Source organism: Anolis sagrei, chromosome 3 (genome assembly GCF_037176765.1).
Source record: "Anolis sagrei isolate rAnoSag1 chromosome 3, rAnoSag1.mat, whole genome shotgun sequence".
NCBI lineage: Eukaryota > Metazoa > Chordata > Lepidosauria > Squamata > Dactyloidae > Anolis > Anolis sagrei.
The window spans coordinates 212218998-212234116 of NC_090023.1; the positions used below are offsets into that span (position 1 = coordinate 212218998).

General features: G+C 37.7%; 1 protein-coding gene across 1 annotated transcript in view; it reads right to left on the bottom strand.

Moving 5' to 3' along the window:
• SORCS3 (sortilin related VPS10 domain containing receptor 3) overlaps positions 1 to 15119 on the bottom strand; it is a 580612-nt gene that overhangs the window by 37507 nt on the left and 527986 nt on the right. Inside the window, exon 21 of the mRNA XM_060768351.2 lies at positions 4219 to 4342. Within this exon, the coding sequence (XP_060624334.2) occupies positions 4219 to 4342 (124 nt within the window). The remainder of the gene's footprint in view (positions 1 to 4218; positions 4343 to 15119) is intronic.

Here is a 15119-nt window from a genome sequence, read left to right on the forward strand (position 1 = left end):
ACTTTACATATAATAAGATTCAAGCATCCACAGGTTTTGGCATCCATGAGAGATCCAGAAACTAAACCCCAGGGTTTATACTTGGTGGTAAGACCAAAAGAAAATCTACACATCATATGAGGAAAGACAGTCTTTCAGACAGCCTGTGCTCAAGCAATACAGGGCTTTTAAAATCAAAACAGAACTTTGCAAAAGGTACCAGTCAATTTTTTACTGGCTTTTAAGGTACATAACCCCATAGGCTTTTGCTTAAAATCCCACTGAATCCAATGTTGCATGTAAGTGTATTCATGATTGCAGCCTAAATCCTAGGTGAAGTCTGAGATGAGCCCAATTGAAAAAGGCAGGGAAGAAAAGAAGCAGTATAACATATTGTGTGAGACAAGCAAGGAGACAGAAGACTAGATTGCTTTTTATAAAGTAATTTTTATCCCATCCTAAAGCATTTTGTATAAGAAAGTAAAATGAAGGAAGACAGAAAGAGAAAGTGAAAACAGGAAGCATGCCAGATGAGCCTATAAATCTTCCTTCTTGGTGTGAGATCTGTAGCTTGCTTGGCAGTCTGACCTTAGACCCTCCTGCATTCAGCAGAGGTGTCCAGCAATCAAACCTTGCCAACAAGGAAATGGGAGCCAATGTTCCTAAAGTGGTTTGTTTTTCTGTTGCACTTGGCATGCTTTGCGCTCCACTGAGCAAATCCTCACTGTAAGTAATCTGTTTTCCAAAAGCACGAATTATCTGTTTGCTAGTCCTATGTGCAGCCATGAGTAGTTAATGCATAACAAATCAGATACCATTCGTGCTAATGACAAGCGAATCAGGGTATTGCAATTCATGAGGCACTAAGAAATTACTTTCTAATTAACAGACTGCGGGAGAGCAAGGCTAATTTTCATGGCAACCAAGTTTATGAGTGCACAGAGCTAGACCTGTTCTCTAACCCATTCCAGAGTCTGCCTGTTACAGATCTGGAGCCCCCCCCCCCCCCTTTATCACAAGCTGCACAGAAAACGGAGTCCCAATTCTTCTTTTCTGATGCTCTCCTCTCCATTTTTCTCACCCTTGCATTACCTCCTTTGAGTGATGTGCTTTTCAGGGCAAGCCTAAGATATTTTGCTGCCTGAGGCAACGGTGCAGGAGGTGGTCCCTAGTGTTCTACATTAAAGTGACTGCCAGTGAACTCTTTCTTCAAGACAGACAATAGGATAGCAACTTTCATTGTGTCTGAAGTCACCAGTCTAGCTCAGGAAACACATAGGAAACTGAAAGGCATATAGCTCCCATTCTCTTTGAATATTTTTGGTTTTCCATCCACAACATCTCCCTAGCATCACCCCTGCACTGTGGGCTGCAGGAGACCGCATTAGACACCAGGAAACTTTTGACAGAGCCCTGCACCTTCTGTAAAGAATTGTCCCCAAGTAGCCTCTAAAGGGTGTCAAGAGCATTTTCACCTTATGGGCCATTTTAGACCAAGAGAAGACTTTATTTTAATCAAAGGGACCTCACCCCCAATCAGATGAAGATGACCCAAAGGACACTGAAGACAAAACAATTGTTTACAAAAGAATTTTTTTCATTTTTTATAATTCATTAGGAGTTCACCATGTCTACCCCTGCCCGAAAGGTATGGATGGTCTGATCTCAATCTATGACAATTATCTTGACTCTATTAGGTCACCTAAGCACATACAAGAAGTTCTGAAGTAGGAAAATAATTGCCCTTTATGATTGATTATACCTATAGAACTATAACACTACTCATATACACAACCCTTAAGTAGATGATTAGATTAGATGATGATGATGATGATGATGATGATTATATTTGTATACCTCTTTATCTCTGTGATTGAGACGCAATGTGGCTCAATACTGTAATCTGATAAAAATATAGCAGTGCACCATTTAAGAAAGTATACTACATTTCTTCCAATAAACTATGTAAAATTATATATATATGTGCATTTTATTGATGTCATTGGCAAGATACGCAGAAAACTCAGGGAATCTGCAGAACTCAGCCCAACAATGCTGACCACTTATGGAGAAGATGACTCAATCTTAATTACAAGGTCCTCAAGCATTTTTATTAAAGTAGACTCTTCTATATTTGCCCAGAAAGATGGAGAAAAGAAATTATTATGTCATAAAAGCTGGTCAATGAAGTCTGCTTTTAGACATTGTGTTCTAGCCATTTTTGACACCTGATTACCTGAATATCTGATTTTACACCTTCTAGTTTTCTGCACATTGACAATGTCCAACTTTCTGGAGTGGTTTGGCAGAATAAAAACAGTGAAATATAAATTTTGCATGACACCCAGTACATGTATGCATTGACATGGAGTAAAAACAAGTCTGGGTCACAACAAACAAGTCCCAGAAGAGATTTGAAGAAGAGAAATGTGCTATTCTTCTAGTCCATCGGCTAGGACAAACATTCTTTCTACCACATCCCCTCCATACCCTTTTTCCACCCCAGATCCCGTACATTCCCTCCCCTATCTTTTACAACCCCCTTGTAGTCAACACCCCCTTTCCTCCCTCCCAACTCACCTATTCCCGACCCTTTCCCTACCCTCAATCCCAATATTTCCAACCCCCAACTTTTGCCTATATATCTGTAAGAATACATCTCAATAAAAATTATATATATAAAAAATTCTTTCTACACATGATGAATAATGAAGGATGTGATTTTTAGCAAGGTCCATAATTAAAAGAAATTAAGTGGAAGACCTTAAGCAAGTGGATAGTTTGTGTAATTTTAGCTAGGACTAGCCTTATTATGCAGCAAAATGAAGCAACTTAATCAAGCAACTAAGCAGGACGTGTGTGTTCACGAGAGAAGCAAAATGAGGCATTGCAAAGAGTGATAGATGGAAACGTACACATCTCTAACACAACTATATTGGCATTGTTCACATTCACTTGATAACTTTATTTGTCCCTTTTCTTTGAATGCTGAAGCTAAATACTCAACTGAAGTTATAAGTGAACTGCAGTGTTAGAAATTTGGAAACCAAAGGAAAATTTCCTGGAAGTTCACAGAATTCTAACCAGAGAAGGGAATGTCCTCCTTCCCTCCTCCATCATAGCTGCATCCCTTCTACTTAGGCTGCCCCAGATGATATAAAGTGAATATGAGGTGATAATTCAAGACCCAAAGAGCATTGTGCAGTCCGCCAGATATTTAATATAATGCCCTCAATGCATAGTCATATCACCTCTTTGTTTTGGCAACTTTTTTCTGTTTGATGCCAGATTAATTTTGCATCACTTAGCCTTGGACCACTCTAAACTATGCATTCATACATTAATAGCCAAAACATGTGCATGGTCTTTGCAGATTGGAATGTCATTGCTTTTAGTCCCAAACTGTGTTTGGATTCCAGATATACAAGCATACATAATAGGACAAAGACAATAATAAAAAATATGTAAATATGTCAATTTGTAGGCTGCTAAGATTTAACACCAAGTTAAAGATTTTATAAAAGAATAAAATTAATATTGGCTTATCCGCAATACCAAAATACAAATATGGTAGAAGAGGCAAGTGGAAAAGACCTAATAATTTTTTTCTGATCTTTAAGAATACTCAGACCAATATTGTATCACTGCAATTGTATGATAACACGCCCACACTGCCTACATTAATATATCAAATACCAATTAGTCAATAACTATTTTATCTTTACCTACCATGCTTAAAAACCACAATTAATATAGCCACACATTCAAGTTCTGATTCACCAAATGCTTTACTACTTATTCCTGTGATATGACTAATTGAAATTGTAGTAAATCAAGGAAAACAATTACTGATATTGATCTATAAATTGGACAAGCTACAGTATGATTGAGTACTGACACTATATTATTTGTCCATTCAAATTCTTCCTTCTTAAAAGAAACATTCAAATATTATAGTCTTTATACACACACAAAAACCCACCAGCCACCAAAACAAAGTTTAGGATTAATATTCTCATTATGTCTTAATAATTATATTGTGGTTTATTCAATGATGTCTGAAGTAACAAACTGTGGTTACTTCAAGAATAGAAACAGGTTGTGCCTATTGCTCATGAGCATTCATTCACAGTTTGAAGGAGTGGGAATGTGATATCTGAATATGACCAATGTTACTGTGATTGCTAAGAATACATACAGAGACATTACAGAGGCTCTTTAATGACTATGTTTGCTTACCATGAACAGCAATATCCTTTGTGTCCTGGATGAGAATACTGCCAGCTGAGACTTGTACTGTGATGGTATTCATTCCTTCAGAAGTGAAAGTATAAGAAATGCTGCTGTCCAGGGTTATGAATGGCTGCAAAAGTCACATGAAATCAATATCTGATTATTCACTAACCATAATTTCAGGTTTTGATAACATTTCAAATGTAGACAAGTCATTCATACTAGTTTTACACATAAATACATCAGATTTATCTGTGCATTTGAGGTTCAGAAATAAGTCTATGAAATCAGTTTCTAGTAATCTTTAGAAGCTGTGCAGGCTACCTTCAATCTCGCATTTATTTCATAAGAGGACACAGAAGTGGAAAGTAAGTAGTAAAGTTCATTTGAGAAGCAACAGGCATAATCATCGCAAGAAGCAAATACAGACTACTGTCCTAAAGAAGCCAGGCACACCTTATAGATTTCTCTTGCTCTCAAATATATGTGGCTTGCTTTAGAAAGAATACCTCATGTTCTACCAGTATACCACATTTTCTACCAGTATTAAAAGCAAATAGTATAATAGCATGGTGAATATCTATTGCTTCTTCCATGTCAGCTTGGTGTATTCTGCTGATGAATTGTTTCCTATGCTGTGTGATGGAAAGACATGGAGAAGATCTGACACTACAGAAACTTGTATCAAATTTTGATGGATTTATCCACTTTGCACTAGGAATAGAATAGGTATTTGACAATTTCCTGATGTGTCTGGAATTTGGTGTGCCTGACCACTTCAGATACACTGGCGGAAAGAAAATCAGTATTTGGAAAGTCCCTACACTGTGCAGGAGCTTTGTTTGGTTTGGTTTTTTGTTTTTGGCTTTAGCACAATAAAAGAGTGCAACTTTGTCAACTATGCATAACTTGAAAAGCTGTACAGCTGGAATATAGAACAATTCTCCAAGGAAAGTTGCACACTTATACTAATTAAAACCATGCAATTTTTATAACTATTGAATGCTACAATACTGAAAAGAGGGCAAAGGAGTAGAACATTAATTGAATATTAAGCCCTAAAGTTGTGCACCTGAGCTGTGGAAACTATGACTATTTTGTCCTCTAATTTCATTTATCTCCACCAAGGGTAAGGGTGTTCTTCTCCCATGAACATCTCATAATTCTTTTTCATTTGTTGTTGTTGTTACTGCTGCTGCTGCTGTTTATGCAGCTTGCTTCCTAAATAATCTAGGCTCTGAGTCTGCATTCCCCTTCTTTCTTGGCCTGCATGACTACTCCAATTCTGTAGTCATGCAGGACAGGATCAGCCTTTGTGAGAATGAAATCAGCAGAGATGCGAAGGAATTGGAGAATCAGAATAGACAAACAGGCAGATCAAGAAAAAAGAGGACTGTAGACTTATTGCCAAGAGAATCCACTGTTTGGGGTTCCTTAGGCAAGAGACTGAAAGGGCATTGGTGGCGATTTTACTTGCACACCTAGAAAACCAGACCCAAAATTGCAATATACACTACACTTCATTTATTAATTCCTGGTACCATTTCTATGTAATGTTGTCTCTTTTGCTCAAAGGCAGTATTAGAACTACAACTACATAATTGCTTTAAGAAAGTTGCCCAATTCCAAACAAAACTGCAGTCCTTGAAAAATGTGTTGGTTTTAAACACTGTGCTGAGTTTTTGGTTCTCTGTGGGAAATAAACATCCCTATTGTTTCGACACGACAGGAAGAAATAAAGATTCCCTTTGCTCAACATCTGTTGAGAAGTGGGAAAATTATGAATTTCCATTCTTAATTCACATCTTCTATCTGAATCAGGAAAATTTGCATTCCAAAATTTGTAAAAAAAAATTCTATGAAATTTGTCTCAGGGGAAATGCACACAAGAGTGTGCATGGCAAAGGAAATTACACAGAAATGTGTGTATAAAAATGAGCACTAAAATGAATGCTATTATTGTAATGTGATTAGGGAAAGGTGTGCATTAAAAATATGCTTACAGAAAGGCATACCCATGCGCGCACAGAAAACCCCACCCTCCACCAAAACAAAGTTTAGGATTAATGTATTATAGTTATTGATGTTACTACTAGCATGTTAAGTGGGGGGGGGGGGGGAGAGTCCCTTTTCTCAATAATGTAACAACTAGTTAGGTTCTTTTCCTTTGTCATTATTAATGTGTAATTTTCTTGCCACTTCTCTTCTTATCAAATTTCTATCATTTTGGTGGAACATTTGAGTGGATTTCCTACCAATATTTTGCTTTCTTGATGGGTGCCTCCAAAAGCAATAGAAATTTAACAGACAAAGGGGCATGTTACCAAATTATAACAAGATTTTACTTAGGAAGCTTTATTATGAGTTATATGCCAATTACTTCTGAGAACCGTTTATTCCTATGAAACAAGAAAACATGAGCTTCTTCTTGAAAATGTGGCAATATTGGGAAAACTCACAGATGCATCTATTATTAATCATTTCAAAGTTAGATTTCTTTATGCATATTTGAACGAAATTATAGACTGTAGCCTTGCATTCTAATTTTTACTCCAAGTTTTGGTCCAACTTAGCTATCCAAAGTATCCTTCCCTATGAATCTGTTAGAGCATTAAGATCCTCTGGAGAGGTCCTGCTCTTGGTCCTATCTTCTTCTTAGGCACAATTGGTGGGAACGAGAGACAGGGCCTTCTCAGTGGTGACCCCTCAGCTGTGGAACTCCTTCCTCAATGAGATTAGTTTGGGCCCCTCCCTCCTGGTGTTAGGAAAAAAGGTGAAAACTTGGCTATGCAATCAGCCATTTGGGTAGTGCAATACGGATTTGGCATAATATAGCAACACAAATGACGGCTGCAGGACTAGCCATCATGTTTTAAAGTTCTGATATTATATGTTTTTATCTGTTTTATTGTTTATTAATGTATTGTTTTGTATATCGCTGAATTGTGGCATCAAATTAAGTCAAATTATGTAAGTCACTCTGAGTCCCCTTCAGGATAGAAATGTAATAAATAATAAGTAAATAAATAAATTCTCTTAGAGGAAAGATATAAAGTTGGGGAAGAGGGACATAAGTCTTGAAGTATTTTGATGGTATTTCTGGTAACAGCAAGTGAAATGAGAAATTATTTGCCATCTCTGTTCAATATCTAAACATTTATTTGGTGTTATTTAAGACAAATACATATCACAATATTTGTTACTCAGTGCCAGTCTTTTTTAGACATAGTTGTTCTTCTTTTGTGTTTTTCTCAACCTTCCAATAATTTCTAGCTTATAAAAATCCTAAAAAGAAAACCCGTCATATGGTTTTCTGGGCAAGATATTTCAAAGGGAGTTTGCTATTGCCTTTTTATGAGATTAAGACATGTCACTTGCCCAAGGTTTCATAGGCTGATCTTCCAGAATCATACTCCAGTACTAAAACCACTGAACAGACTTGGCTATTTGGATATCATTGCATGCTTCTGGGCTACTCGCATGCGGTTTCACTTTGCTATTTTGTATCCTGATACATTTTGTGTATGTGTGGGAATGAGGTGATAATTTCTTCTCAAATTCTACTTACAACCTTTGCAGAGGGAACCCATGTTGGGGACTGAAGTACTCCTCCGAAGCCAATGGAGGCTAGAGAGTACAAATTTGCTTTAAAAATTGCCTGCTTTTTTGATGGATGTTCCTTAGATATGGCTGGTTTCATTTCCATCACAGAGTTTTAACATCCCAGCAGTTTCTTAGATTTAATTCAAGCATTGAGATCTGGGAAACTAACTCTAAATTAAATCAAGGAGTTTAAGGTTCATTTGCTCAAAATCTATTAGACAGCTAGACACATTTATTAAACTAGACCTGTGTTAATCCAAGCAAATTGGCCTTTTGGTATATGGCTAAAGCAGTGGACCAGCACTTAACTACAATGGCTCTATCTAAAAAAGGAAATTAGAGCCTTATTTGGGATGTGTATAAAATGATGTTGTATACTGCAGTAGTACACCTCAAGAAGAAAAATGTAATAGCTGTGAGATTCAATGAAGTCTAAACATTTATTGCTGCCTAACTCATTCCTGTCATGGAGTTCACTACTTCAGAAGATGGCTGATTCAAACAAACAAAAATCAATTTCTACTGCACAGTCTGTTTAACAACTAGCAGGGAAATGAATATGGAAATAAATTGCATTCTTACAGATGATAAAAAATAAACATTTTCTCAATGGTCAGTGATATTACAGAAGTTTTTGCATGCTTCATTTTTTTGGTAATGTAGAATGTTTTGAGACAATTTTATGGTGGCTGTTTTTGTACAGGAAACGTGTTGTCTTATACCAAACATCATGGAAAATAAGCAACTTTATCCCAAAATATGGGCTTTTTTGCATGAAGTATTGTGAGAAATGAAAATTTTTGCATAAAACCATGGCCAAGATCCTACATCAGATATATAATTATGAATATATAACAAATATATCTTCTCCTGATCCACTCCGAAGCAATGGGGATCAGCTCTGTTAGTAGTCAAGGAGCAACATTTCCATTCAACTCTGACTGACATGTTTACAACAATTTACAATTGTGACAGCTTCTGATTTGTTGCACTAAAACTTGAAGGAAGGAGGGAACTGGAAACACTATCTTGCTGCACTCCAAATTGACAGCAGAAAAGACTTCAGGTTTGTCTACACCAGTGGTTCTCAATCTGTGAGTCTCAGGGTGCTTTAGCCCACAACTCCCAGAAATCCCAGCCAGTTTACCAGCTGTTAGGATTTCTGGGAGTTGAAGGCTAAAACATCTGGGGACCCACAGGTTGAGAAATACTGCTCTACATAAAAAAAATAGATTCATCTGGCTATCTTCACTTCTAGGGAGTTTTCTGCCCTTAATTCAATTTGCTTCAGTTTAGGCAAAGCAGGGGAATACTGGACCACTCTCACAACCACCATGTCAGACTACACAGAGAAGCCATTGAAATCCACAAGCATGTGGACAATTTCAACAGAAAGGAGGAAACCATGAAAATGAACAAAATCTGGCTACCAGTATTTAAAAACTCTAAAATTACAACAGCACAACAAGAGAGAGGAAACAAACAAGGACATCTAATCACCTCTTAACAAAAGTTTGCTCCAGGCACTGTCAGGCCATAATCAAGGTGGTTAGTTGAAACATTCACACCTAGCTCCAGCAGACAAGAGTCCTTTGTCCCACCCTGGTCATTCCACAGATATATAAACCCTTTTTCCTAGTTCCAACAGACTTCACTACCTCTGAGGATGCTTGCCATAGATACAGGTGAAACGTCAGGAGAGAATGCCTCTAGACCATGGCCATATAGCCCGAAAAACCCTACAACAACCAGGGGAATACTCCTGAGTATGCAGGAACTCTGAAGTATCCACAGGTTTCACAGACATGTGAACAGTTGGACTGGTCCATTTTTGGCCCAGTCCACCATTCAGATGGACACTAATTCTTCACCCCTTTCTCCAGTTGGCCATCCTCTGGGCAACATTTCTCATAAACGGCTAATTTTTCCAACCCAAAAGCATTGCTTTACAACATTCCATGCAATGCTTTTGACATGGAATAAATAAAAACTCTTTCCCTGTCCTGATCAATGCAGAGAAAGGGGGTGACTCATCCCTCTCACTTTTTGCTGGTTACAGAGATCCCTTCAAGTGCCTGGCTGCCTTGGCCACATGGCTAGCAAGAAGGAGAGAGTTGATCTATCCCCCTCCTTGCTGATCATGTGGAATTCTGACATCCTTGCGGATGTCAGAATTCAACAGGTGATTGCCAGATATAAGGACAGATTGGGCTGCCTGGACACTGCCCTGGATCTAGCAGGTATGTGATGGATCTGGAGTTGCTCCAGGTCAGAAATACCCAGGAGTAACCTGCCTGATGTAAACACAGCCTTCCTACATTCCATATGGCTGCTGGCTGATAAAGTAGGCCTTTTAGAAGGTGAAATTCTGACAATAGTGCCATTAATACCATGAGCAAGAATACCATACAAATGAGCAAGTCTAGCATTCACATCACGACTGCTCAATAGGAGGCCACCAAATGTATTTTACATGCAATCAAAGGTGTTTTTTCAAAGCCCTGCTTTCTTTGCTTATATATGGGGTGAGGGAATCTTATAGTGGCAGATATTTTCCATGGGAAGCCTCAACCTGTCAATATACCCATCTCACTAATCATGAGGAAATTTGGAGATCGATTTTGAATCTCTATCAGTAGAGCACTGTGGCATTTTCCTCCAATCCATTAATGCTCTGTTTGTTTAGTGTGTAAATGTTGCTTGGAAAGTAGAAAAAGAAGGAAGGGGGGGGGAGAATAAAAAGATAAACCTAGCATCACCTTTTTAACGGATTTTTATTTTAGCATGTGCTTACATGGATATCAAACTATTTCTTCAGATATTATGCAGAGTGATATTAAAGCCTCTGATTATAAAGCATTTTTATTCAGTTTGGCAAGTAGGGTAGAGAGAATTCAGAAAGGTGCAAATGGTAACTATCATCCTAATTGTTCAAGAGGATGTAAAGACTAGAAAGAAAAAAGCTGAATTGAATTGTATTTTCAAATTCCAACCCATTAGCAGATGTATGAAAAAAGATAATGGTGTCATGGCATGCTATATATGTGAATATATGAATCCTCACTACTTACACTTCAATATAAAAAGGAATCTTTTGAAAAAATTGACCTCAAGGGAACCGACTTTTCATTAGCATATTCATTGTTTTAACACATCAATAGTAACTGAGTACAGTAAAGAATTGAAAGATCTATATCATCTTAGATAGCCTTTGCAGATTTAGGGTGAAGATCACATTTTGCATCTTTATAATTGTATTCCATTCTGTCCCATTTCCACAACTGTACAAATATGTTGAATAACACAAGGCTTTTGAAATAACCATGTTAAAACAAGAATCAATCTTAAAGGTGTTGCCAGATTTCCCTTTCTTTCCTCCTTCACTTTCTCCTGTTTATGCTGCAACAGACTAACATGGCAATTTCTCTGAAAACTATTTAAAATGTGTTAGTTATTATGCACTGAGAAATCCACCTGGCTATGCAAGAAAAGAGTCTGACAACATGCTGACCACATGGTAATATGAATTTAGCTTGCTGTTGGGACCTAGTTGATTTTCTCACATGTGAGTTGGCCCTTTATGCAGAATTTGATGGAATATGAGTTGCTGTGCATTTTTCGGGCTGCATGGCCATGTTCCAGAACCTGACATTTCGTCCACATCTATGGCAGGCATCCTCAGAGATTGAGGGTTCTGTTGGAAACTAACTAAGTGATGTTTATATATCTGTGGAATGTCCAGGGTGGGAGAAAGAACTCTTGTCTACAAGGCCATGTTAATCAAGGTGACAAATTGCAACATTCACACTTGTCTGAAGCAGACAAGAGTTCTTTCTCCCACCCTGGACTTCCCACAGATAAATAAACCTCACTTACTTAGTTTCCAACAGACCTTTCAACCTCTGAGGATGCCTGCTACAGATGTGGTTGAAGCAGGAGAAAATGCTTCTGGAACATGGCCATACAGTCTGAAAAACACATAGCAACCCAGTGATTCCGGACATGAAAGCCTTCAACCACACTTTGATGAACTAGTTCTCACAATCTTCCATGACAGTGGGTAAAATAGGAGATTGCTTTGCTGGCCATGCATAGCCACCTTTACATCCCACAATCGATCAGTCTTTTCTGCTCAAAACAGAAATGCAGTGTTTTGGCAGTACTAATAGCAAAATCGACAAACTCAACAGGTTCATGCATATTTTAAAGCTATATGAGCAGCACTACGTTTCCTGAGGTTTTCAGATCATGATTTATTGGGTTCAGTTTGGATTTGCAGAATGCAGTGCTTGATTAGTTGCATTACTATGGGGCTTCATCTACAAAGTTCTCGAGTCTGGCAATCAAGCTTTCTAAACTGCATATTTATGGAAGAACAGATTTAAAAGGTATGCATTGCATGACGATGTTGAGGAGGGAGAGACTGCAGATAGTGTATGGGATTTCCACCCTTTTTACTTTTGTTCATTAAAGGATTTGGAAAGCTTTAGTGCAGATTTTTAGACTTTATGCTTGCTTACAAATCAGTGCACGTATAAAGAGTTCTAGGATTGCTCCTCAAGCCACATGGACTCATACTGTTCAAGGAAATGATTCCTAGAGTTCTTTGCTTTTGGAGAGGACATAAATTGAGTTCAGAGAATAATAGCTGCTTTGACCTCTAGTGCAGCCTTCAGGAGACAATGGAGGCAGAGATCCTGAATGAACAGTGGTTCTTCAGTAGCTGTTTCAGCTACTGTTGCAATTCTATGGAATTTGTCAGAAAATCCTCAAGCAAGCTGTCAGAATGGCAGAATTACTTAGCATTCAGTTCCATCATCTCATGATTACTATCATCTTGCAAAGCCAGTTTTAACCTGTCCTCTATTCTGGTGCCACTTAGCCTTGCAGTTTGAAGAATTCATATTATGGTTATTGTACCCAAGATTCAGAAGTATAGAGAAGATCTTAATTGGTGGGACAAAACTGTAACTGCAATTACTCTAATTTGAAAAGTGTATAAAGAAAAATCTTTGCATGCTTGAAGCTGTCATCCTATGGAAATACCTATCTTAGGTTCAAGCAAATTTCAAAATCAGGTCTAAGATCCAATATTAAGCAAGGAACTTCCATATTCATCCTTCCTCTTCCTCAGGTTATTATGTGTTCATAGCACTATGATTATAACACTATGCCTCCTAAGAAATGTGTGTCATGGAAAATACTAAACTAAAATGTATAGATAGCTTTCCTATGCCCCTGGGGCCTGTACTGTGGGCACTATAAGAGAATAATTTATTATCTGATTCTCACAAAAGGAGTAGAGATGCAAAAGAGGTTCCAAACAACATTTAAAGGACTTTTCAAGTACTCTGCTCTCATAAGTTAGAAAAAAAATATGCTCAACTGCAATTCCAAATAGTTCTTATTTCTTTCTTTCTGAACCACTAGTGCACAGCTTGTAGGTAGAATATAATTGCTCATTTATGGATTAGCCAAATTGTCCAAGTTATATAATGCAACTGCCAAAAATGAAGAAGGGACATACATAGTTTGGTAACACAGCACTAATGCAGAAGCTTAGCCAAAAAGAAAGTATCATAGCTAGAAAAAAAATCTTGTCTGCTTCCCTAGAGAGCTGTTAGTCAGCATAAACAGCATTGAGCAAATGGACCAATGGTTTGTCTCAGTATAAGGAAGCTTCTATAAGTTGCTAGTCACAATTATACTATAATGGCATCGTTTTCAGGCTTTCTAGCTTGAGGGGATCCTTTCTGCATTGATCTATCTGTAAAGGAAGTATTGATTATCTGTCATGGGAGGCCTGCATGTCTCAGATGATTCAGGGTAGTGCTCTAGGGCTCAAATTCATTCTGTACTGAGCATTGACCAAATTTATAGGATTTTAGTCTTAGTACATATAAATTCAGAGTATGTCCTAGAATATATACAATATCTCCAGAGTGGTTGCTCATTGTAAGGGAAAATATGTGAGTTGAAATATACTGTATTTTATGAAAATTTATTGACTAAGTCATATTTTCTCACTTGGAGCATCAGATAGGCATCTGAGGAAATTCAGCACACTGTTTAAACAACATGAGTTCTGACCTCATCTTAAATAAGAGACCTACTTAAATTGCCCTATATACTCATATGGACCCTCTGGTGGCACAGCAAATTAAATCACTGAGCTGGGGAACTTGCTGACTGAAAGATTGGCATTTTGAATCTGGGGAGAAAGGTGAGCTCCTGCTCTTAGGTCCAGCTTCTGCCAACCTAGCAGTTCGAAAACATGCAAATATGAGTAGATCAATAGGTACCACTTATGCGGAAAAGTAACAGTGCTCCATGCAGTCATGCTGGCCACATGGCCTTGGACAACATTGGCTCTTTGGCTTAGAAACAGAGATGAGCACCACCCCCCGGATTTGGACACAATTAGACTTAATGTTAGGGGGAAACTTTACCTTTACTCATGTATACATCCAGAAACTTCAATTTTTAAAAAGGGAAATCCAAAAAATGTGGTTCATCTTATCTATGGGTCAATGTGAGTACTAACACTAACTGTTATCAAGAAAGAATGATCCCCATCTCTGAATACAATGGCAAAGGCAAGAACTTAGTCCATCTTGGGAGAAAGACTTCTGGCCTTTAATACTGCCCCGAGTAACAAAACAACATTGAAGCCAGGAATGGATGGCCTCCTGAGGCAGAACTGGTGCTTTCCCCTCTTTGTAGAATGATCCTCAGTTTATCCATGAGTCCTAACAAAATACATTATTTTGACCCCCAAATCTGCACTTAATGTATACATGAAGTTGACTTATACAGGAGTACATATGGTAAGTAATAGCTGAAACTTTCTTTTAGAAGAAGAAGAAGTCCATAGTATCAGGAAAAAAAATGTTATCAGGAGTCTAAAGAATGGGTGACTTAATGTTGTTGAACATTCAACAACAGTTTTGCTTGTATTTCTCTGATAAATTCCCCAAAGGCAGGGACAAGAAGCACAGAAAGACAAGGAAGGGGCTGTTTGTGATCTTCTTGAATTCACAGATGTCAGAAGTTATTTGGTCCCTCGTGAATTCAGAAAGCTGCAATGTTGGATTCTAACATTCTAAGGGCTGGAACTCATATTGGGAATACTGTTTATAAATGCTATTACTCAGTAAAAGTGTGTAATTTTGAATTCCAGTAAATAACATTGGTTTCAAAACACAACATTTCAATTATAACCAACTACATACTGTAAGGAGTACAGCAAATAACAAATGCCAGGAGGGAAAAAAAGAAAGAAAGGTAGAGAGGTATAATGTCTA